Source organism: Thalassophryne amazonica, chromosome 10 (assembly GCF_902500255.1).
Source record: "Thalassophryne amazonica chromosome 10, fThaAma1.1, whole genome shotgun sequence".
NCBI lineage: Eukaryota > Metazoa > Chordata > Actinopteri > Batrachoidiformes > Batrachoididae > Thalassophryne > Thalassophryne amazonica.
Window position 1 is genome coordinate 66,552,159 of NC_047112.1, and position 25,376 is coordinate 66,577,534.

The following is a 25,376-nucleotide window of genomic DNA, read 5'->3' on the forward strand; positions in this document are numbered from 1 at the left end:
CATAAAGTATAGGTCCTTTTTATTTTTTTTAAAACTATATGGATTTCATTCATATGTTTTTACGTCAGACATGCTTGAACCCTCGTGCGCATGCGTGAGTTTTTCCACGCCTGTCGGTGACGTCATTCGTCTGTGAGCACTCCTTGTGGGAGGAGTCGTCCAGCCCCTCGTCGGAATTCCTTTGTCTGAGAAGTTGCTGAGAGACTGGCGCTTTGTTTGATCAAAATTTTTTCTAAACCTGTGAGACACATCGAAGTGGACATGGTTCGAAAAATTAAGCTGGTTTTCGGTAAAAATTTTAACAGCTGATGAGAGATTTTGAGGTGATACTGTCGCTTTAAGGACTTCCCACGGTGCGAGACGTCGCGCAACGCTCTCAGGCGCCGTCGTCAGCCTGTTTCAAGCTTAAAACCTCCACATTTCAGGCTCTATTGATCCAGGACGTCGTGAGAGAACAGAGAAGTTTCAGAAGAAGTTGGTTTCAGCATTTTATCCGGATATTCCACTGTTAAAGGAGATTTTTTTAATGAAAGACGTGCGGACGGGTCCACGCGTCGGGACGCAGCCGACGCGGTGCGGCGGCACAGGAAAAACACCCCCGTGTTGATAACCATTTTTAAAATCCAGGCGGCTTTTGATGGCTTTCAGTGGAGTGAGTATATGAGAAATTGTTTAACAGCTGGACATGTTCCAACTTGTCCTTAAGGCTTCCAACAGAGGTGTTTTTCCTGTGGCGGAGCGTCGCAGCGGCTGCGAGCCGACGCTGCAATCCGCCTGCACGTCTTTCATTAAAAAAATCTCCTTTAACAGTGGAATATCCGGATAAAATGCTGAAACCGACTTCTTCTGAAACTTCTCTGTTCTCTCTCGACGTCCTGGATCAATAGAGCCTGAAATGTGGAGGTTTTCAGCTTGAAACAGGCTGACGACGGCGGCTGAGAGCGCTGCACGACCTCTCGCTCCGTGGGAAGTCCTTAAAGCGACAGTATCACCTCAAAATCTCTCATCAGGTGTTAAAATTTTTACCGAAAACCAACTTAATTTTTCGAACCGTGTCCACTTCGATGTGTCTCACAGGTTTAGAAAAAATTTTGATCAAACAAAGCGCCAGTCTCTCAGCAACTTCTCAGACAAAGGAATTCCGACGAGGGGCTGAACAACTCCTCCCACAAGGAGTGCTCACAGACGAATGACGTCACCGACAGGCGTGGAAAAACTCACGCATGCGCACGAGGGTTCAAGCATGTCTGACGTAAAAACATATGAATGAAATCCATATAGTTTTTGAAAAAAATAAAAAGGACCTATACTTTATGGACAGCCCTCGTATTCCTCTAATAATAGTAATAATAATACAATAACATGCTTTTGAAGGGCGGTATTAATTTTCAGAGGCCCGACGTCCATGCCCAGTCGCCCAAAATGACAGATATTTGCCTGAGTTAGATGAGGGCGAATATCTGTCATTGCGGGCGGCGGCATGAATGGAGGGACTCACAAAATGCATACCGCACGACAAATGCATGTTATTTGCATTATTATCACTTACTGAGATACACAACACGTAACACGTAAAGTTGGCTCACTTTAACTTTTGTCGTGTTGGCTGGCGCGCACTGCTCTCCAAATTCGGCAGTGCGTCCTCATCAAGCTGGCTGCTTTGGCTGCTGTTCATTGTCGTACTATCCATGAGAACATCATCCGGAATATCCATATTGGGACCAACACACACTTCTTGCCTTTTTATCTTTTCCTCTGCTGACAGTTCTTGGGCTGCGCACTATGACGTCATTTGTTTACGCACAGCGGGTGGGTATAGCCAGGTAGCGTAGATGGAAATCTACGCTACCGGCCTAGCAACACCTCGGTAAAGTAATAATAATGTGGATTATAGTTCTGTCATCTTGCCAATATAGGAAAATATGCTTTTTATGACTAAAATGGGATTGACAAATATCGCTCATTTAGTTTATTAATTGCACCATATTACACCAAATTACATGTAATATGTCAAAGCAGCCGGTCTACTCTGTGTCAAGCTGATCCTGTCAGATCTCAGAAGCTAAGCAGAGCAGGATCTGGTTAGTACTTGGATGGTAGATGTAAGGAGGGGCGGTTGCCTGACACCAGGAGCGGTTGGACGCGCGAAGCAGACTCCCAGACTTGGTTTAGGCCTGTGAGTAATCATCGTCTTTATTCCAGCCTCAGGTTCAGCACACAGATGATCAGTCAGCGGAGCAGAAGCACAATATGGGTTTGGTAAGAACGCAGTCATATTCAGGCAGGGTTCAAAGGGATGAGCAAACACAGTTATCAAGGGTGAGGCAAAAAGGCGTGGTTGAGGAGAACAGAGCAAAACACGGTACACGGCAAGGCAAGAACTCAGGACAAATAACACAGGCTGAGATGTGTGCATAGAGCAACAACAAACTGGCAAATGTGTGGTGGCTGGGTGGAGATTAAATATTGATAACAAGGTGCATGTGAGGAATAATCTAGAAGGGGGTGTGGCTAGTGAACAAAGAGTATGGATGGGACAAGATGGTGAGGAAGGGAGTGTGCAAAGTGGAGTGATGTAATAGACAAAGATATCTGAACAGGTGCCAAGAGCGTGAGTAAGTGAGAACGCAAAGCAGACTGGAACAAAGTGCGAGAGCAGGGCACAAAGCTAGTGGAGTGACGTGACAACACAGACAGAGATGTGAGAGGGATGAGAACAGAGCAGATGCAGGGCGTGGAGTGAAACAGAGAACAGGAACAGAACTACAACTGAAGACAAATACACCAAACTGGAACATGACAAACTGATCAGAAAACATGGAGCATAGATAGTAAAGCAAAACTAAACAAGTATTAATAGTAAAATAAACAAGTGATAACCTAATGAAAACTGCATGAGAAAATGGAGATAAATACAAAATTAAACCAAAACTGACTTAACAAGGTGGTAAGACAAACCATAAAAAGCAGGGACTAAATAATAACTGAAAACAAATCCTGAGCTAACTGTACAACAAATATTACAAATGAGAGGAACCAAATAAAACAAGTGATAAATTAGACAATAAATAAAAACACAACTGACTGAAGAAAACTAGAACAAAATGAAAAGCCAAAGAAACAAGTAACAAAGAAAACAAAGTGACAAATCAAAACAGAACAGAGAATAATCACATGATGAAAATAAAATAACTAGTAAATCAAGACCGGGGCATGTGAAGGGGGAAAAAGAAAGAGGGGAAAACCCAAATCAAACCCCAGATCAGGCCGAAATCATGACAGGAGACCTCTTTGGAACACCAGTGGCTGTGTGTGTTTCTCCAGGTGAAACTGGAGTTGCGTCAGGAAGGGCATCCAGCGTAAAACTTATACCAATTACCAAGGCGGATCTGGCTGTATCCGCTGTGGCGACCCCGAACAAAAATCGGGAGCAGCCGAATGAACAACAACATGTAATATGTCAAAATTTTCTTCAAGGACCACCACATCACTGTTAAAGAAAAAAAAATAAAAAATCTAGACTCCGTCAGCTTCATGAGTTGGTGCCTGCATTTTGAAATCAACTCCTCTTACATTTTTAGGAAGAATTTTGGGAAACTTAGCACAACTCCTTGTTATAGGTTGATAATACACATATTGTAATATTGTACAAGACTGACACATTTTGGCAGAGTTATGACCCTTCAAACCGAGACACTGTCAGTTTCATGTGTGGGTGTCTGCATACTGAAATCAACTTCTCACTTATTTAGGAGGAATTTTGTGAAAATTGGTACAAGTCCTTGAACTGTTATCAGAATGTAGCAACCACTTCTACCAAAGCAGCATTTGCCAGGGGGGATATTGTGCTCTCAGAGCACTCTTGTTTCTTAGGAGATTGAAGACCTGACATTTGCCAACCTCTGTGTTGCAGATCCAGGCCTCATTTATGACAAGTGTGTGCAGCGTGATGAAGGTTTCCAGGGGTCACTAGAGCTGTTTCCAGCTGGATACTGCCCAAAGTCTGTGGAGCCTCAGCTTTCTGGTAAGTAGTAGAGAAGCTTGAATCTTCGACTAGACTGGGTTGCTTGATGCGAGGACGTTTCGCTTCAAATCGCAGAAGCTTCCTCAGCTAAAATTCTTGCTCTGGAAGAGAAGAGAAAGAAGAGAAGAGAGCAGAAGAGAAGAGAGAGAAATTCTTCTCTTGTAGAGAAGATTTCTTCTCTACAAGAGTCAGACAGAAGTCAGACTTCCAGAGCAAGAATTTTACCTGAGGAAGCTTCTGCGATTTGAAGCGAAACGTCCTCGCGTCAAGCAACCCAGTCCAGTCGAAGATTCAAGCTTCTCTACTATGGAAACCACCTGGACAACTGAGAGCCTACACAGAAACTTTCTGGTAAGATTATTGTAGTGATTTGTTGCCTGGTTTGCCACTTAGACCTTCTTGGGGTCTTCTTTCTTTCGTGTTTTGTCAGTCTGTAATGTTCTGTCTATGGCTGACTGAACAGCTACAATGTGGTAATAATTAATGACACCTGATCCCTGATTAGATTCTCATCTAGGTCAAGGCAGTACCTTCAGTCAATACCTGGGATAACTATCCCTCGTCCGTCTCCCCAACACTTAATGGATAACCATGAGGTTAGACTGAGTTTCTGCTGGATCATGACCAAGAACCAAGTGAATCCTGTTCTGGCCACTGAGCCCAGTTCAGGACCTTGACCTCTAACCTTAACTAGCTCTGTGAGTACTCACTAAGTACTCGCGTTGATACGGGCAATGCTTCATTTTAACCCGCTGATTTTCACAAAGCATTTCACTCTGTTGCTCTCTGGGACGTATTTGTGCAGGACCTCGTAGCCACAGATGCTGTGAATAATGTGGGGAGTAGAGTCCATCTCTGACCTCTTCTGGGCTACATCAGAGACAACTTCTGGTACTGCACGGTGGCTCCAGTGCCTTTGTTGCTCAGGAAGGTTTTTCTGGTCTTGACTTTTCAGATACTGTTGTGATATTTGTGGGATCAGTGGATTTCCTGGTTTCAGCAGTTGAGATGCTGAGTAGGGATGGGTATAGAAAACCGGTTCCTATTAAGAATCGATAAATGATTCGATCCACTGACATCAATAGCCTTTTTGCTTAATGATGCACTTATCAGTTCTTCAGTTCACATTATGTAACTCAACTCAAACTTTATTTCAAAAGCACATTTAAAATGAGAGCAGTTAACCAAAGTGCTGTACAGTAAAAATGGGCACCGGGTTACGCCCAATAATAAATAAATAAGAGTTTAAAACAACAATAAAAATTACAGCTATATAGTTATAGCTTGGGACTCCAGCGAGGGTGGTTGCATCTCCTCCTCTCTCCTCTCCTTGTGTGTTTGTCTCTATCTCTGCCCCAACCTTCAAAAGTCTCAACTTCACCAGACTGTGTATTCTTCAAACTATATTTGGAATAACCATGGAATTGATCAGCTGGTCTCTCAACGCTATTGACTCCATTTTTTCAACAAGGAATCAGGGTTGGGGGACCCTGTGTGCCCAGATGGAACCTATCCTGCGGGCTTTGTTCTCAACACCTGGGAGAAGTGGCGCATCGCGTGCTTGGCACAACTGTCCGTGGAAGACGTCAAGGATTTATTCTTATTTACCTTTATGGTAGGAGGGCTTTTGCTGATTAGACGCTGCCTTGACCTACCGGAAAAATGGCAAGACGGCTGCTACCAAAACCACAAACCCACATCTGTCCGTCATGATTAACGAGGTGGGCAGGGTGGTACAATCTCAGACTGCATTAACTTTTGAACTTAAATGCAAGTGGAAACTATCACGGAGCAGTTTCTCTGCCCTGCAAAGGAATTGATGTTGGAGACCAGTGAATAGTCACAATTGGATCTGGACGGTTAAAGAGAGGCCGTATTGGAATTCTGTGTCTCTCTGCCTAACTCAAACATGGCAGCCTCATCATCTACCGAAGGTCAAAATGCCCCGCTGTTTGCCTCCAGAAAGATTTCAACTGCCTTGCTGAAGCATGTGGCTCCGTCTCCATTTGCCCTCTCCTACAGACTCTACAGCCCGGTCTCACTTTTTTTTCGTGCTCCCATCACGAAATGATTCAAATTTTCATCACAGGGTTTTTTTTTTAACTCACAAGGTATTCATGACATGCCGTGAGACTGAGTTGGACTCTACGCACACATGAACAGAGACTGATATGAACTCATCTGCACACATGACGCATACCCCACCCCCCCCACCCCTACTTTTGTTTCTGTCCCCGCTCCCGCCAGACCCCAGCCTCCACTCTGCCACTCCGGGAGGCCGCTCGGCACAGCTGCAGCACCCCACCCCCAACCTCGGCTGTGCAGGCCTCCACTGTGGCCTACACTCACTTTGCCTCAATTTGGATGACGGACTGCTTCAAAGTTTAGCATACATAAACAAATCAAATGTATATGTGCGGTTGTTTTAATTCTGATTGTGTGCCATTATTACATTCAATCAGTAATAATTGTGGATTAATTGCTGTATTTCTGAGGTAATTGGGTGTGAAGATAATTTTGTTGCACTTGTTGTAATGACAGTAAATCATTCATTCATTCATACAGCAGACAATAAAAAAGTAAAGTAAAATAAAAATGGAATTAAAGAAAATAAAAATGTACATATGGGGAACGCTGTAGAAAAGAGGTGAGTTTTTAAAGAAGATTTTAAAGTCTCAAGGGTTGATCCCTCAGGCGATAGCACGGGTTTGGAGAGACGGTGTTGGGGAAAGTGTAGTGACACGGACCCACAACAGGGGGCGCAAATGAACGGTCAATAGATGAGCCAAAAGGTAACAATTTAATGTTGTGAATGTGCACAACGATGATACAGACAATCACAGAATCTGACAGCAGTCAATACACCAAGGTGACGTGTGGGCAGGCTTGAGGCTAGAAGACGTCTGTCCTGATAAGAGCCGGAACCACACGATTTCCACTGCCACAGAACCCGGAGAATACTGGAGCCGCCAAGTCCCGAATTCCCAGGTCATCACCGTCCCCGACTGTCGGATCTGGTACTGCTGGCGAGGAGCACAAACAGTGAGATGTGGGTGTGTGCACACCCAGTAACAAAAACAGTCAGAAGGTGGAAAGTCACCTCCACCTCTAATCACACACACGTGCAGCTCCTGTCAACCACTTATCTGGTTGGGGGGTGAAGCGAAGCCGTCGCTGATCACACCAAACGCCAATCCCACAGATAAGGAAACACTTACAGGAAAACGGCTGCAAAGAAGTTCAGACTGTTAGTCAATGTTTTCAGTTTAGCAGAGAATTACCTTCACAGGTAGATGATATCTCGGCAGCGAGGTGGAGAGGACATCCGGCTTTTATGGAGTGATGAAATGATGGGTGACAGCTGTCATGAGTTGATGTGTGACAGCTGTCACTCCCGGTTGTGTCCGTAGCGGCAGCGCCCTCTCGTGCCTGAAGCCCGCACTTCAGGCAGGGCGCCCTCTGGTGGTGGGCCAGCAGTACCTCCTCTTCTGGCGGCCCACAAAACAGGACCCCCCCCTCAACGGGCGCCTCCTGGCGCCTGACCAGGCTTGTCCGGGTGACGTCGGTAGAAGTCGGCCAGGAGGTCCGGGTCCAGGATGAAGCTCCTCTTCACCCAGGAGCGTTCTTCAGGTCCATACCCCTCCCAATCCACCAGATACTGAAACCCCCGGCCCTTCTGACGGACGTCCAGGAGCCTACGAACCGTCCATGCAGGCTCCCCATCGATGATCTGGGCAGGAGGCGGCGCTGGTCCAGGAGCACAGAGGGGTGAGGTGTGGTGTGGCTTGATCCGGGAAACATGAAAAACCGGGTGGACCCGCAGTGAAGCTGGGAGCTGGAGCTTCACTGCGGCCGGACTGAGGACTTTGAGGATCTTGAATGGACCAATATACCTGTCCTTGAGTTTGGGTGAGTCCACTTGGAGGGGGACGTTGAAAGCCACACCTCCTGCCCGGGCTGGTAAGCAGGGGCCGGGGAACGCCGGCGGTCTGCATGGGCCTTAGCCCTCGTCCGGGCCTTCAACAAGGCAGAACGGGCGGTGCGCCACACCCGACGGCATCTTCGCAGGTGGGCCTGGACCGAGGGCACACGACCTCTCCCTCCACCACGGGGAACAATGGGGGCTGGTACCCCAGACACACCTCAAATGGGGAGACGCCGGTGGCAGAGGACACTTGGCTGGTATGGGCGTACTCAATCCAAGCCAGATGGTGACTCCAGGCCGACGGGTGCGCGGATGTAACACAGCGGAGGGCCTGTTCAAGTTCTTGGTTGGCCCGCTCTGCCTGTCCATTCGTCTGAGGGTGATACCCAGACGAGAGGCTCACTTTGGCCCCCAGTTCTCTGCAGAAACTCCTCCAAACCTGTGAGGAGAACTGAGGACCACGGTCCGAGACAATGTCAGTTGGTATCCCATGCAGACGTACGACGTGGTGGACCAGGAGGTCTGCTGTCTCCTGGGCCGTAAGGAGCTTCGGGAGGGCCACAAAGTGGGCCGCCTTGGAGAAATGGTCCACTATCGTGAAGATGGTCGTCATGCCCTGGGACGGCGGGAGGCCCGTGACAAAGTCCAGGCCAATGTGAGACCAGGGGCGACGAGGCACCGGAAGCGGTTGCAGAAGTCCTTGTGTCTTGGAGTGGTCTGCCTTGCCCCTGGCACAGGTGGCGCAGGCCTGGACATACTTCCGGACGTCGGCCTCCATGGACGGATGGATGGGCGTTAGTGAGGCCGAACGGCATGACCAGGTACTCAAAATGACCTAATGGGGTGTTGAATGCCGTCTTCCATTTGGTGGTACGCATTCCTGAGGTCCAGTTTGGTGAAAATTTGGGCTCCATGCAGGGGCGTGAACACTGAATCCAACAGGGGTAAAGGGTATTGATTACGAACCGTTATGTCGTTCAGCCCCCTGTAATCAATGCATGGACGGAGTCCGCCATCTTTCTTGCCCACAAAAAAGAAACCTGCACCCATCGGGGAGGCGGAATTCCGGATCAACCCGGCAGCTAATGAGTCCCGGATGTAGGTCTCCATTGATTCGCGCTCGGGACGTGAGAGATTGTACAGCCTGCTGGACAGGAACTCAACGCCCGGGACCAAATCAATGGCACAATCGTACAGACGGTGCGGGGGAAGGGTGAGCGCCAGATCCTTGCTGAAGACATCAGCAAGATCGTGGTACTCAACCGTCACCGCTGTCAGATTGGGAGGGACTTTAACCTCCTCATTAGCGTTTACACCGGGAGGAACCGAGGATCCTAAACAATTCCTGTGGCAGGTTTCGCTCCACTGAGCCACAACCCCAGATGGCCAATCAATCCGGGGATTGTGTTTAATCATCCATGGGAAGCCCAAAATCACGCGGGAGGTAGAAGGAGTTACAAAAAACTCAATCTCCTCCCGGTGATTCCCAGACACTACCAGGGTTACAGGTAGTGTCTTGTGTGTGATAAAAGGGATAAGAGTGCCATCTAGTGCTCGCACCTTCACTGGCGAAGAAAGCACCACCAGAGGGAGCCCTGCCTCCCTTGCCCATCTGCTATCCAGCAGATTCCCTTCTGACCCCGTGTCCACCAGTGCTGGGACTTGAAGGGTTAAATCCCCGCTCAGGATTGTAACTGGGAGTCGTGTTGAAAGATGTGTATGACCCACGTGAATGTTTTGACCCCCTCTCAGCCCAGTCTCTAAGGGCGGGCGTTTGTGTTTTGACCGTTTGGGGCAGACTCTCTGCTGATGCTCACTCGAGCCGCAGACAAAGCACTCCCCGCGGATCAGCCTCCTCTGTCTGAATGTGGCCCTGCTCGTGTCCCTAGCATCGTCAGCAGGGGGAGCTGTAGCCACACGGAGCGCTGTGGCTGTGGAGCGTGGGGAAGACAGCTCTCTTTCGGACCCGGGAGGAAGAGGGACGGCTTGTGCCTGACCACGCCCTTCGCCTCGCTCCCGTCGGCGTTCTTCTAACCGATTGTCCAATCGTATAACCAAATCGATAAGCTCAGCCAAATCCCGCGGTTCCTCCTTAGTCACCAGGTGCTCCTTCAGGACCGACGACAGTCCGTTTATGAAGGCGGCGCGGAGCGCAGTCATATTCCAGCCGGATCTCGCAGCCGTGATGCGGAAGTCGACTGCATATTCGGCTGCACTCCGGCGCCCCTGTCTCATTGACAGCAGCACGGTGGACGCGGTTTCGCCTCTGTTGGGGTGATCAAAAACAGTTCTGAGCTCCCTCACAAACCCAGTATAAGAGGCAAGGAGCCGTGAACCTTGTTCCCAAAGCGCTGTAGCCCAAGCGCGTGCCTTACCTCGAAGCAAATTAATCACGTAAGCCACCTTACTGGCGTCAGACGCGTACATCACGGGACGCTGTGCAAAGACGAGCGAACACTGCATAAGAAAGTCCGCGCACGTCTCCACACAACCTCCGTACGGCTCTGGGGGGCTTATGTATGCTTCAGGGGATGGTGCGGGGGGTCGTTGAATGACCAGTGGAATGTCTGTATTCGGCACCGGGTCGGCAGGAGGAGGAGCTGCAGCAGCGCCCTGAGCGCGCGCTTCCACCGGTGAAGGCCTCCATCCTGCGATTAAGGATGATGTTTTGCTCGGTCATCAGGTCCATCCGAGCGGTAAAGGCGGTGAGGATGTGCTGCAACTCACCAATCACGCCTCCAGCCGACGCCTGTGCACCCTGCTCTTCCATTGGCTGTCCAACAGATGGTTGACGTCCCTCGGGTTCCATGACGTTGGCCGAAAGTTGGGGAAAGTGTAGTGACACGGACCCACAACAGGGGGCGCAAATGAACGGTCAATAGATGAGCCAAAAGGTAACAATTTAATGTTGTGAATGTGCACAACGATGATACAGACAATCACAGAATCTGACAGCAGTCAATACACCAAGGTGACGTGTGGGCAGGCTCGAGGATAGAAGACGTCTGTCCTGATAAGAGCCGGAACCACACGATTTCCACCGCCACAGAACCCGGAGAATACTGGAGCCGCCAAGTCCCGAATTCCCAGGTGATCACCGTCCCCGACTGTCGGATCTGGTACTGCTGGCGAGGAGCACAAACAGTGAGATGTGGGTGTGTGCACACCCAGTAACAAAAACAGTCAGAAGGTGGAAAGTCACCTCCACCTCTAATCACACACACGTGCAGCTCCTGTCAACCACTTATCTGGTTGGGGGGTGAAGCGAAGCCGTCGCTGATCACACCAAACGCCAATCCCTCAGATAAGGAAACACTTACAGGAAAACGGCTGCAAAGAAGTTCAGACTGTTAGTCAATGTTTTCAGTTTAGCAGAGAATTACCTTCACAGGTAGATGATATCTCGGCAGCGAGGTGGAGATGACATCCGGCTTTTATGGAGTGATGAAATGATGGGTGACAACTGTCATGAGTTGATGTGTGACAGCTGTCACTCCCGGTTGTGTCCGTGGCGGCAGCGCCCTCTCGTGCCTGAAGCCCGCCCTCTGGTGGTGGGCCAGCAGTACCTCCTCTTCTGGCGGCCCACACAACAGACGGCCAGAAGAAGACCTGTTATGTCTACAGACTTTCTGTCACTAACCCCCCTCAAAGCCTTTTAAAGATGTTGAAGATATGACAGGAGCTTGGAAAGGTAGACAGGGGCCAGGCGATTGAGAGCTTTAAAAACAATTGAAAAGAATTTGGTATTTTTGAAAAACACTGCCTAGGGGCAACATATACTAAAGAAAAAGAATAGGGCTGAGTATTGAGCCTGGGGGGACTCCACAGGTCAGTGGGGCCACATCTGAAGAAAAAGTGTCCCAACTGCACAGAAAAGCTCCGCTCTGTGAGGTGGGAACTGAACCAGCTGAGAGCAGAGCCCATAATCTCCACACACTGCTCGAGATGACGCAGCAAGATCACGTGGTCCACTGTGTCAAAGGCGGCTATCAGGTCTAAAAGCATTAGGACGGCAGGACTACTTGAGTCAGAAGCTAAAGTCAAATCATTAAAAACTGTCAGCAGAGCAGTTTCAGTGCTGTGTCTGGGTTTGAAACCAGACTGAAAGTTTTCATAAATGTGCTAAGCTAAAAATGACTGCAACTGGAAGTAGACCTCTCTCTAAAAAAAAAATGGATAAAAAGGGAATCTCCGATATAGGCCTAAAATTCAAAATGATAGAGGGATCAAGATTTTTCTTTTTAATCAAAGTACAAGTAAATCAGTACAAGTAAATGTTAATAATCAAAAGCGGACTGATTTTTTTTTTTTTTATATTACAAAGTTTATCTAGGCTTGTAAATGACTGGTAGTATTAGTCAAAGTACTGAAAATTGTGCATATCACACAAAAACACTTCAGAAACAAGGTTTCAAAACCTAAACGAGAATAGGCTACTCTCTAGGTGTTCATAGGAAAGTTATTTATTTCTATATGTATTTATTTATTTTCATTGTTCCATGGTTTTATCTTTTCTGTTGTGTTTTGTTTCATTAGGTTCTTTTTGTCTCTTTGTCTAAAATTGTATTGTAACATTATTATTAGTCTATTATTATTGACTATTATTGTCTATTATGTAGACTATTATTGTTGTTGCTATAATATATGAATAAAAATAAATTAAAAAAATTACAATTCGACTCTTTTACGACAACGAACACTGAGCTATTAATTATACAGAAAACAAATCAACACAAACGTACTGATACAAACAGCTTAATGCTAACTTTAACATTGAAAACGCCATAGTCATGCTAACGCGTTAGCATCGGTCCCATTTTTAAGTTATAAAATACATCTATCAACTATTTCAGAAGACCATAACAGGTCGGTTTAACATAAAAATATTAAATATTACTCACAGACATATGCTCTTCAGGGTTTTAGCGGGGAAAAATTAGGATAAAGCGAAATAAACCAATCAATCCACGAATCGTAGATCGAAACACTTCTTCGACCTGCGAATCACTGCTTCGATTGGTTCAAGGTTCAAAGCAAAGCCGCGTTGCAGAAAAATTGATTACAGACCCGCTGCAGGTCTGTAATCAATGTAGAGAAATTAGCATTTTCCTGACAAACACCCCCCAACTGCGCAACTGCAAAAAAGCCTACCAGACATGGCTTCTTTTTTGTGTGTGTGTGTAACGAGTAACGGCATGGCAAATAGAAAATGTATCGGAGTAGTAGTATGCAATTAAGTTCGGAAATGTAGTGAAGTAAAAGTGAAAGTAAGCTGAATTAAAAAAACTCAAAGTACAAAGTCTCCCAAAACGTACTTAAGTACAGTAGTGAAGAATTTTTACTTTGTTACTATACAACACTGGCACAAAGAAAGATCAGGGTCCGTGATAGGCCTACCTGGGTGAGCTGGTCTGATGATAGACACTTTTTTGATGAAAAATTGTAAAAAAAATTATTGCTGAGGGTAGGCATTGGCACAAGAGGGGCTTGTGGCATTATTTGAGACTAAGGTGGAGAAATAAGCAGTCTTGGCAGTTTTAATGGCTGTTTGATAATCAGCCAGACAGCTATGAAGGATTTGTCTAGATACAGTGAGATCAGCTTTTTTCCACTTTCTCTCAACGCGTCTGAGAGTGCGCATTGAGAGAGTTGTTTAGAGCGCCTTGGCCTAAGAGGAGCAATACACTCCAAGATGTCTGTACATGTGGAGTTAAAAACAGACAGAATCTCATCAACACTGAGAGCACATTTTCTATCAAGTGTACACAAAAAGTATAATTCAAAATAGTGGAAAACTGTGTGGCAGTCAAAAGGTTAATAGTACACCAGTGGCACTCAGGGGCAGGTGGTTTTTCCACCGAACACGGAAGTGTCAAAGTGAACAACACAGGTAGATGATCAGAAATGCACAGAGTAGCACAGATTTCATTGACAGACACAGACAAACCATAAGACAACACGAGATCTAAAATATAGATAGATAAACTTTATTGATCTCACAGAGGAGAAATTCACGTTACGTCAGCTCTTAAGACAATACACAAGGTGGGTGCAAGTAGAGGAAAATGTTCATCGAACAGCATGTGCAAAGCAGTAATAATTGTTGCAACAGTACAAGACATAAGAAATGAGGTAGAAATGGAATATGTATGTATGTATACATATATATATATATATATATATATATATATATATATATATATATATATATATATACACACACACGCACTCACATACGTGCAATAGTACAAGACATAAGAAATGAGGTAGAAATGGAATATATATATATATATATACACCCACGTACATACCTATATACGTATGTACAGTATACAGTGAGGAAAATAAGTATTTGAACATCCTGTGATTTTGCAAGTTCTCCCACTTAAAAATCATGGAGGGGTCATAATCTAAAAAAAAATCCGGAAATCACAATGTATGATTCTTTAATAATTTTTTTGTATGTTACTGCTGCAAATAACTATTTGAACACCTACCAACCAGCAAAAATTCTGGCTCTCACAGACCTGTTAATTTTTCTTTAAGAAGCCCTCTTATTCTGTACTCTTTACCTGTATTAATTGCACCTGTTTGAACTTGTTACCTGTATAAAAGACACCTGTTCACACACTCAATCAATCATACTCCAACCTGTCCACCATAGCCAAGACCAAAGAGCGGTCTAAGGACACCAGGGACAAAACTGTAGACCTGCACAAGGCTGGGATGGACTACAGGACAACAAGCAAGCAGCTTGGTAGGCGGCAACAACTGTTATGATTATTTATTAGAAAGTGGAAGAAACACAAGATGACTGTCAATCTCCCTCGGTCTGGGATTCCATGCAAGATCTCACTTTGTGGGGTAAGGATGATTCTGAGAAAGCTCAGAACTACACAGGAGGACCTGGTCAATGACCTGAAGAGAGGTGGGACCACAGTCACAAAGATTACAGTAGTAACACATGATGCTGTCATGGTTTAAAATCCTGCAGGGCAGCAAGGTCCCCCTGCTCAAGCCAGCACATGTCCAGGCCCGTTTGAAGTTCACCAGTGACCATCTGGATGATCCAGAGGAGGCATGGGAGAAGGTCATGTGGTCAGATGAGACCAGAATTGAGCTTTTTGGAATCAACTCCACTTACCATGTTTAGAGGATGAGAACAACCCCAAGAAAACCATCCCAACTGTGAAGCATGAGGGTGGAAACATCATACTCTGGGGGTGCTCTTCTGCAAAGGGGACAGGACGACTGCACCATATTGAAGGGAGGATGGATGGGGTCATGTATTGCGAGATTTTGTCAAACAACCTCCTTCCCTCAGTAAGAGCATTGAAGATGGGTCATGGCTGGGTCTTCCAGCATGGCAATGACCCCAAACACACAGCCAGGGCAACTAAGGAGGGGCTCTGTAAGAAGCATTTCAAGGTCCTGGAGTGGCCTGGCCAGTCTCCAGACCTGAACTCAATAGAAAATCTTTGGAGGGAGCTGAAACTCCAAACCTGAAAGATTTGGAGAAGATCTGTATGGATGAGTGGACCAAAATCCCTGCTGCAGTGTGTGAAAACCTGGTGAAAAACTACAGGAAACGTTTGACCTCTGTAATTGCAAAAAAAAAAAAAAAGGCTACAGTACCAAATATTAACATTGATTTTCACAGGTGTTCAAATACTTATTTGCAGCAGTAACATACAAATAAATTATTAAAAATCATACATTGTGATTTCCGGATGTTTTTTTTAGATTAGTGACTTAGCACTGTTGCCTCACAGCGAGAAGGTCATGGGTTCAATTCCCGTGGCCTTTCTGTGTGGAGTTTGCATGTTCTCCCCTTGTTTGCGTGGGTTTCCTCCGGGTGCTCCGGTTTCCTCCCACGTCCAAAGACATGCGGGTTAGGTGGATTGGAATCTTTAAAATTGTCCGTAGGTGTGTGTGTCTGTGTTTGTTTGTCTATTTGTGGTCCTGCGACAGACTGGCGTCCTGTCCTGGGTGTACCCCACCTCGTGCTCTATGACTGCTGGGATAGGCTCCAGCCCCCCGCGACCCTTAATTGGACTAAGCGGTAGAAGATGAATGAATGAATGAATATTCCTCAAGTATTCAAATATTCCTCACTATACATACACTCAACAAAAATATAAACGCAACACTTTTGGTTTTGCTCCCATTTTGTATGAGATGAACTCAAAGATCTAAAACTTTTCCCACATACACAATATCACCATTTCCCTCAAATATTGTTCACGAACCAGTCTAAATTTGTGATAGTGAGCACTTCTCCTTTGCTGAGATAATCCATCCCACCTCACAGGTGTGCCATATCAAGATGCTGATTAGACACCATGATTAGTGCACAGGTGTGCCTTAGACTGTCCACAATAAAAAGCCACTCTGAAAGGTGCAGTTTTGTTTTATTGGGGGGGGGGGGATACCAGTCAGTATCTGGTGTGACCACCATTTGCCTCATGCAGTGCAACACATCTCCTTTGCATAGAGTTGATCAGGTTGTCAATTGTGGCCTGTGGAATGTTGGTCCACTCCTCTTCAATGGCTGTGCGAAGTTGCTGGATATTGGCAGGAACTGGTACACGCTGTCATATACGCCGGTCCAGAGCATCCCAAACATGCTCAATGGGTGACATGTCCGGTGAGTATGCCGGCCATGCAAGAACTGGGACATTTTCAGCTTCCAAGAATTGTGTATAGATCCTTGCAACATGGGGCCGTGCATTATCCTGCTGTAACATGATGTGATGTTCTTGGATGTTGGCACAACAATGGGCCTCAGGATCTCGTCACGGTATCTCTGTGCATTCAAAATGCCATCAATAAAATGCACCTGTGTTCTTCGTCCATAACAGACGCCTGCCCATACCATAACCCCACCGCCACCATGGGCCACTCGATCCACAACATTGACATCAGAAAACTATTGTGTATTGTGTATGTGGAAAAGTTTTAGATCTTTGAGTTCATCTCATGCAAAATGGGAGCAAAACCAAAAGTGATGCGTTTATATTTTTGTTGTGTACATATATATATATATATATATATATATATATATATATATATACACACGCATACCCATATGTACACACATACCTATACACATATACATATGCATAGATAGGAGCATCTTCTTTACAATACGTGAAATGGAGTTTAGATGTGATAAGGTGATATTAGTGCTGGGATTTGTAAACGAGTTGTTATTGCACATGATATGTGGATATATTAATAATATTGCACGTGATTTGTGGACATATTATTGCATGTGGTTATTTCGCAGTGTTATTGTACAGCCTGACAGCAGCAGGGAGGAACGACCTGCAGTATCGTTCCTTCTTGCACTGAGGGTCCCTCAGTCTGTCACTGAACGAGCTGGTCAGCTCCACTACAGTCCGGTGCAGAGGGTGAGAGGAGTTGTTCATGATGGATTTGAGCTTGGTTAACACCCTCCTCTCTGCCACCTCCTCCAGAGACTCCAGAGGACAGCCCAGGACAGAGCTAGACTTCCTGACAAGCTTATTCAGTCTCTTTCTCTCCCACTCTGTGCTGCCCGGGGCCCAACAGACAACAGCATAGAGGAGAGCTGAGGCTACAACAGACTTGTAGAAGGTCTTAAGCAGAGGCCTGCTCACTCCAAAGGATCTCAGTCTCCTCAGGAGGTGGAGGCGACTCTGACCTTTTTTGTACAGGGCGTCGGTGTTGTGAGTCCAGTCCAGTTTGCTGTTGAGGTGAACACCCAGGTATTTGAGACTGTCCACAGTCTTTATGTCCTCCCCCTGGATGTTCACCGGTGGATGAGGTGATGGTTTCCTCCTGAAGTCAGTCACCATCTCCTTCGTCTTACTGGTGTTGAGACACAAGTGGTTGCGCTCACACCAGTCCAGGAAGTCTGTGATGACCAACCGGGACTCCAGCTCGTTCCTCTCAGACACGCGACCCACAATGACGGAGTCGTCAGTGAACTTCTGGAGGTGGCAACTGTCCGTGTTGTAGGTGAAGTCCGAGGTGTAGAGGGTGAAGAGGAAAGGCGAGAGGACGGTGCCCTGGGGGGCCCCGCTGCTGCACCTTACCACCTCAGACTGACAGCCGCGCAGCCGCACGTACTGCGGGCGGTCAGTGAGGTGGTGGATGGGCCAGGCAGCGAGGTGTCCATCCACACCTGCGTCCTCCAGTTTCCCCCTCAGCAGTGCCAGTCTGATAGTGTTAAAAGCGCTGGAGAAATCAAAGAACATGACTCACAGCTCTCCCGCCGGTCTCCAGGTGGGTGCAGTCATTGCAGTAGGTAGATGACAGCGTCATCTACCCCGATGTTGGGCCTGTAGGCGAACTGCAGTGGGTCCCTTGTGTCGCTCACCACGGTGCGGAGGTGAGACAGGACGAGCCGTTCCATGGTCTTCATGAGGTGGGAGGTCAGGGCAACTGGTCTGTAGTGGGCCGGTTCCTTGGCATGCTGTGTTTTGGGAACCGGGACCGCACAGGAGGTCTTCCACAGGGTGGGGACCACCCCCAGGCTGAGGCTCATGTTGAAGATGTGGCTGAGGACCTCACAGAGCTCATCTGCACAGGTTCTCAGCAGCCTCGGGGAGATCCCATCAGGTCCTGCTGCTTTCCTCTGCTTCAGCCGCAGGAGCTGGCCTCTCATCTCAGTTGGAGTTACAGTGAGGGGGGAGGGGGAGCTGGAGTGTGAGTTGAGGTGGGATGGTGCTGAATACCGTCGAGGGGGTGGAGGGACGAGGTCCAGGGTGCAGTGAAGGTGACCAGGGGGTAGAAGGTGGTGGGTCAAAGGGACTGGAGGGCTGGCTGCTGGAAACATGTGGGGAGCCGGGAGCAGGCGGGGGGGGGGGGGGGCAGGCGTGGAGGAGCCAAAACGGTTAAAGTAGCTGTTTAGCTCCTCTTCAAACTGATAATCCCATCTGAAGTCCTGCTGGCACTCTGCCCAAATCCAGAGGCGATCTTGAGGCATCTCCACACATCTCTGACGTTGTTCTGGGCCAGCTGCTCCTCCATCTTCCTTCCATACACCTTCTTGGCTGCACGGATCTTCCACTGGAGCTCCTGTTGGACTCTACGCTGCTCCTCTCTGTCTCCCGAGTTGAAGGCCCTCTTCTTCTGGTTCATCAGGGCCTTCAGCTCGGGGGTAACCCAGGGGTGGTTGTTGGGGAAGCACCGTACCCTCCGGGTGGGCACAGTGCTCTCCACACAGAAGTTCACGTAGTCAGTGACACACTGGGTCAGGCCGTTGATGTCTTCACCATAAGAGTTTTGAAACATGCTCTAGTCTGTGGTTCTGAAGCAGTCCCTCAGCCTCTCAGTGGCCTCTTCAGTCCAGAGTTTCACTGATCTTTTGTGTATTAGTTCTCTTCTCACCCTGGGTGTGTATTGGGGGAGCAGATAGATGAGATTGTGATCAGAGCGTCCGAGCGGGGGGAGGGGGGTGGAGGTGTAAGCATCCTCCACATTAGTGTAAAAAAGGTCCAGTATTCTATTGTCCCTGGTTTTATACGTGACATACTGGGTGAATGTGGGGAGGGAGGTGTGATTAAAGTCCCCGGTGATGAGGAAGAGCGCGCCTGGGTGTTGCGTCAGCAGCCGCGTGACTGTGCTGTGAATCTGCTCACAGGCAGTGGCGGCGTCTGCAGAAGGAGGAATATACGCGCAGAGCATAATCACACTTCCAAACTCCCGTGGGAGATAGTACACCTCATGCTCGCCGCGGGTAGCTCCATGTCCAAAATATGCCCCTTTTCATGAGTTGGGCCAGGTACACACTGGGTAAAATCAAAGGAGTCAATTAAATTTAACAACAAACGTGAATATTAAATTATGATCATATTTCACCATGATCCCAGACAGAAAGTCTGCAAAATCATTTATGAAGATCTTGTAATTTGGTGGACGACAAACAATGGCGCAAAGGATGGGAAATGGCGGGGTCAGTTCAAAAAGCTGCAGCAGCTTACAACTCCAATTCCAATGAAGTTGGGATGTTGTGTAAAATGTAAATAAAAACAAAATACAATGATTTGCAAATCCTCTTCAACCTGTATTCATTTGAATACACCACAAAGACAAGATATTTAATGTTCAAACTGATAAACTTTATTGTTTCTGTACAAATATTTGCTCATTTTGAAAGGCTCAGCCGTTCACAAGCAAAGATGGGGTGAGGATCACCACTTTGTGAACTGCATGAAAAAAATAGTCCAATAGTTTAAAAACAATGTTTCTCAACGTTCAATTGCAAGGAATTTAGGGGTTCCATCATCTACAGTTCATAATATAATCAGAAGAATCTGAGAATCTGGAGAACTTTCTACACGTAAGCAGCAAGGCTGAAAACTAACGTTGAATGCTCATGACCTTCGACCCCTCAGGCAGCACTGCATTAAAAAACGGCATCATTGTGTAAAGGATCTTACCACGTGGGCTCAGGAACACTTCAGAAACCATTGTCAGTTAACACAGTTCCCTGCTCCATCTACAAGTGCAAGTTAAAACTCTACCATGCAAAGTGAAAGTCATACATCAACAACATCCAGAAATGCAGCCAACTTCTCTGGGCCCGAGCTCATTTGAAATAGACAGACGCAAAGTGGAAAAGTGTGCTGTGGTCTGATGAGTCCACATTTCAAATTGTTTTTGGAAATCATGGACGTCGTGTCCTGTGGACAAAAGAGGAAGAAGACCATCCAGACTATTACCAGCGCAAATTTCAAAAGCCAGCATCTGTGATGGTATGGGGGTCTGTTAGTGCCCATGGCATGGGCAACTTACACATCTGTGATGACACCATCACTGCTGAAAGGTACATCCAGGTTTTGGAGCAACACATGCTGCCATCTAAGCAATGTCTTTTTCTGGGACTTCCCTGCTGATTTCAGCAAGACAATGCCAAGCCACATTCTGCACGTGTTACAATAGCGTGGCCTCGTAGTAAAAGAGTGCAGGTACTAGACTGGCCTGCCTGCAGTCAAGACCTGTCGCCCATTAAAAATGTGTGGCGCATTATGAAGCGTAAAATACGACAGCGGAGACCCCGGACTGTTGAACAACTAAAGTTGTACATCAAGGAAGAATGGGAAAGAATTCCACCTACAAAGCTTCAACAATTAGTGTCCTCAGTTCCCAATTGCTTATTGAGTGTTGTTAGAAGGAAAGGTGATGCAACACAGCGGTAAACATACCACTGTCCCAGCTTTTTTGAACTGTGTTGCAGGCATCCATTTCAAAATGAGCAAATATTTGCACAAAAACAATAAAGTTTATCAGTTTGAACATTAAATATCTTGTCTTTGTGGTGTATTCAATGGAATATAGGTTGAAGAGGATTCGCAAATCATTGTATTCTGTTATTATTATTACATTAATCAAGTCCTCATTACATTACACAGTGAAGATTGAAGCTTCAAGCAATGACCCGCTGCTTCACTGCTTTTCAGGAGCAGCAGGTCTGTAATTTCTTCACTAACCCCCCTCAAAGCCATTTAAAGATGTCAATCATGTCAATTGTGTTGATTAAAGTCACTAACTGGGACGTTCCTCTGGGATGAGCCTGACCTGCCTCGGCGGTTCATAAACTGAAGTTACTGTCCGTCAGGTAAAAGAAATCATAATAATAATAATAATAATATCTGTTTTGTGGGACTAACTACACTGCTCTCGTAAATGCTGGAAAGATAAATTTCGATTGGAATTAATAACTTCAAAGAGAATCGCTGTTTTAAATCAAATGACACCTCTTTCCAAATGTTGTAATACAGACAACAAAGTACAACAAACAAAAACAGATATTTCTCCCCCGAAAATGAGTCGCTCTAAGTTCTTTATGAATTACATTGATGGAGACGTGCAGTGCAGCAGGATGCAAGACAGCAGCTCAGAGGCTATGGAGTTAAATTTGTCTCATTAATACGTGAAAGGAAATGCTTTTTACAAAAAATACAGATTTTGTTTATTTCTCCAGTAACCAATTTCTTATTTATTTACTTTAAGACTCAATAAGTTGACTCGATAACGGCACCTATCGATAAAGTCTCATCAGTACCCATCCCTAATGCTGAGTGAGGGGCTGGAGTATTGAGGCCTGACTTCCTGGATCAAGACTTAAGTCCATACTGTCAGATAGCTGCTGGATGTTGAATTCTTTGTATGTAGTTCTGCATTCAGGTCACTGCACAGGTATGTGTGGTGGTGTCTTCAGAGTCCTGGTGCTTCTGGTTCCTGCATGTTGTGAGACCGCTCGGTAATCCAGGGAGCTAAAATGATAGCTGGGTGTATCATTTCTCTATCTTTTCGTAGTGCTGGAAATACCTTTTTTCAAATGAGTAGTTACCGTTGAAGGTCCAAATGAGGCAGTCTGCTTGTGCTGTGAGGACATGTTTTTTCCATGAACATATTCCAGTTTGCAGGCCCCTCAGTATTGAGGATCACAGTTACTGCATGAAGCAGAGGACACAACCTGTTGGTGGCAGATAGTTATCTGTTGACAGGAAATAGTGATGGACCGCTGGCTGCATGGATACCTGCTGGTCAGGACCCAAGACCTGATTTTTTTAAAAATATATATCTGGAACAATAAAGTGGAGGTGACTGTGACTTTTTGACCAGTTTTCTGTCTTGTGATTCATGGTTCGTGCAGCGTGTTGATTGTCCCTTTTCTTTCAGGAAAAATGCTGGTTCTTGACTACATCCTGGCAATTACACGAACCACAACTAGCGACAAGGTGGTGCTGGTCTCCAACTACACTCAAACACTGGATCTCTTTGAGAAGCTGTGCAGATCAAGAAGGTACCCTTTGTTGCAGAAATGGACATTACTTAACAGAGTATTAAGGTCAGAGTTCCTGGTCTGTTGCAGGTACCCGTATGTTCGATTGGACGGGACGATGTCGATCAAGAAAAGGGCAAAGATTGTGGAAAACTTCAATACTCCGTCTGTAAGTTGGGATTTAATGGACGCTGTGTGCTGCTGAGAGCCGTCGCTCCACTAAACTTTCTTGTTTTTTGTAGAACCCAGAGTTTATCTTCATGCTGAGTAGTAAGGCTGGAGGATGTGGGCTGAATCTGATCGGCGCTAATCGCTTGGTGATGTTTGATCCTGACTGGAACCCGGCCAATGATGAGCAGGCGATGGCACGGGTTTGGAGAGACGGCCAGAAGAAGACCTGTTATATCTACAGACTGCTGTCTGTCAGTAAATCACACTTTAATAACATCTGCTAACCTCACGCTTCTGCTAACGTTGGACTGTTGGTGTCACGTTGGTGCGTACTCCGGCACGCGTCTGCACCATTTAACAGTTGACCATTGTTGTAGTCTTTGATGTAGACATTGAGTGGCTGTGATGGGGTCATGGTTCAGCATGCGGTTTTCCTCATATGGGCAGACATACATCAGTAATGGTTTGAATGATTGTCAGGACGCAGGGAAGTCGCTGGATTTTCTCCATGGTTTCAGCCTTTCATCACCCCTTTAACTACCCCCTCAAATTCTCCTGGACTCCGTAGGAATCACACAGCCAGGATAAGCAGTAGATGCCAAAGGTGGGACAGACACTTACTTGCATCACTGTAATGCATACAACCCTCGTAGCAGTTGCGCATTATCGGCCATTTCCCACACCCCTGGGTGGACCGGACAGCCCTCCATAAAGTAAACACAGTGCCCACAGTGAGCAGAGGTGTTCACCAACCACTTTAAGGACATAGTGACGGCTGGCAGCTGTAAAGACTATACAGGTCTTAGGAATGAATCAGCCTGAGCATCACTAAGACCTCAACAGCTCTTAGGTGTGGGATTTCATTGACAATGAAATCATCATTCAGGACAGTCGTGTAATGATCATCACTGAGACCTTTTTAAATCCATGCATCCCAGACACAGGCACCTAAGTAGCTCTGCTCTACTCTATTCTACTCTTCTATTCAGCTCTTCCTTTTTTAGATATACCTTAGTATACATTAGAATAGTTATACCTTAGAATTGGAATATATTATAGAAGACATACCTGACTGAATTTTCATGCTTTTAATCTTTGTGATGTTTGTGTGCTGCAGACGGGGACAATCGAGGAGAAGATTCTGCAGAGACAGGCTCATAAGAAGGCCCTCAGCAGCTGTGTGGTGGACGAGGAGCAGGACGTCGAGCGCCACTTCTCCCTGGGTGAACTCCGAGAACTCTTCACACTGAATGAGGAAACCACCAGCGACACACATGACAAGTAAAGCCTCTTGTTATTTACAGAATCACACACTTAAAGCTATAGTTGGTAGTCCTGCAGAGCTAGCAAGAAAGCGAGGATGATTTGAAAGTAGCACCTCGTCAAGGTTCCACCCCCATCCTCCCTACCCCCTCAGTGCTCCGTCCAAAGCCATGCCCCCACAAACTTTTTTTTTTTCTTTTTAATTAACAAACAAGCACATACACAAACAAAGCAACAGGAACAAAAGAAGGCACATTAACAGATATAGTCATCAGGGACAATAGCAAGTAGATATAAAATCTGGAAATTAACATTAGTGAAGAAAGTAAAAAGAATAGCATGAGCAAAAAAAAGAATAAGTTATACAATTTCAGACAAGCCCCCTCCCTCCAAAAGCTCCATAAACGAATCCCAGATCTTAACAAATCTGTTATATTTCCCCTTGATCAAGTATGTCAATTTTTCCATGGCTATACAGTGTGAGAGTCCTTCAGCCCACATTTGCTTACTTGGCCTATACATAGATCTCCATGACAGAGCAATTTTATGTTTTGCTTCAAGTATACAATATATGACCATTGATTTCTCATATTTACTGAGTGTACAATTTTCCGGGAAAAGTCCCAGTATACAGAGCTTAGGGCATAGTGGAAGATGTGTATCAGTAATCTTAGACAAAGTCGTAATTATCTCCTTCCAAAATTCTTGGATAATGGAACACTCCCAATGACAGTGAAATAGAGTCCCTTTATGTCTACCACATTTAACACATAGATCAGGTGTGTTAGGAAGATCAGGTGTGTTAGGATCAATACGATGTTGTACTACTGGAGTGATATATGTTCTCATCAGCCATTTGTACTGAAGTAATTTAAACCGTGTATTTATCGTTTGAACTTGGCTTTGTAAGGATGCATGCTTCCATTCTTCATCAGTTATTTCTTCTTTAAGATCTAGACACCAGGCATGTCTTTTATCATCTGAGGATTCTATTGATTTTGCAGTGATATTGTGATAGAATCGAGAGATGAGTCCAGGTCTACCACAATAGTTCACAGCTATCGTTTCAATAGTGTTCAGGGAGGGCAGGCTTAAGGAGTTTTGAGTTTGTTTTATGAAATGTCTAATTTGCAAGTATTTGAAAAAATGTTTGGTGACTGCAGGGGTGGTGGCCAAGTGGTTAATGCGCTTGGTTTCAGTTCAGAAGGTTCTGGGTT

At 46.0% G+C, this 25,376-nt stretch overlaps 1 protein-coding gene across 1 annotated transcript in view; it reads left to right on the forward strand.

Annotated features, from left to right (window-relative positions):
* rad54l (RAD54 like) overlaps positions 1–25,376 on the forward strand; it is a 113,536-nt gene that overhangs the window by 72,424 nt on the left and 15,736 nt on the right. The window contains exons 13-17 of the mRNA XM_034180176.1: positions 3,914–4,024; positions 22,623–22,746; positions 22,816–22,894; positions 22,968–23,147; positions 24,014–24,177. Of these exons, the coding sequence (XP_034036067.1) occupies positions 3,914–4,024; positions 22,623–22,746; positions 22,816–22,894; positions 22,968–23,147; positions 24,014–24,177 (658 nt within the window). The remainder of the gene's footprint in view (positions 1–3,913; positions 4,025–22,622; positions 22,747–22,815; positions 22,895–22,967; positions 23,148–24,013; positions 24,178–25,376) is intronic.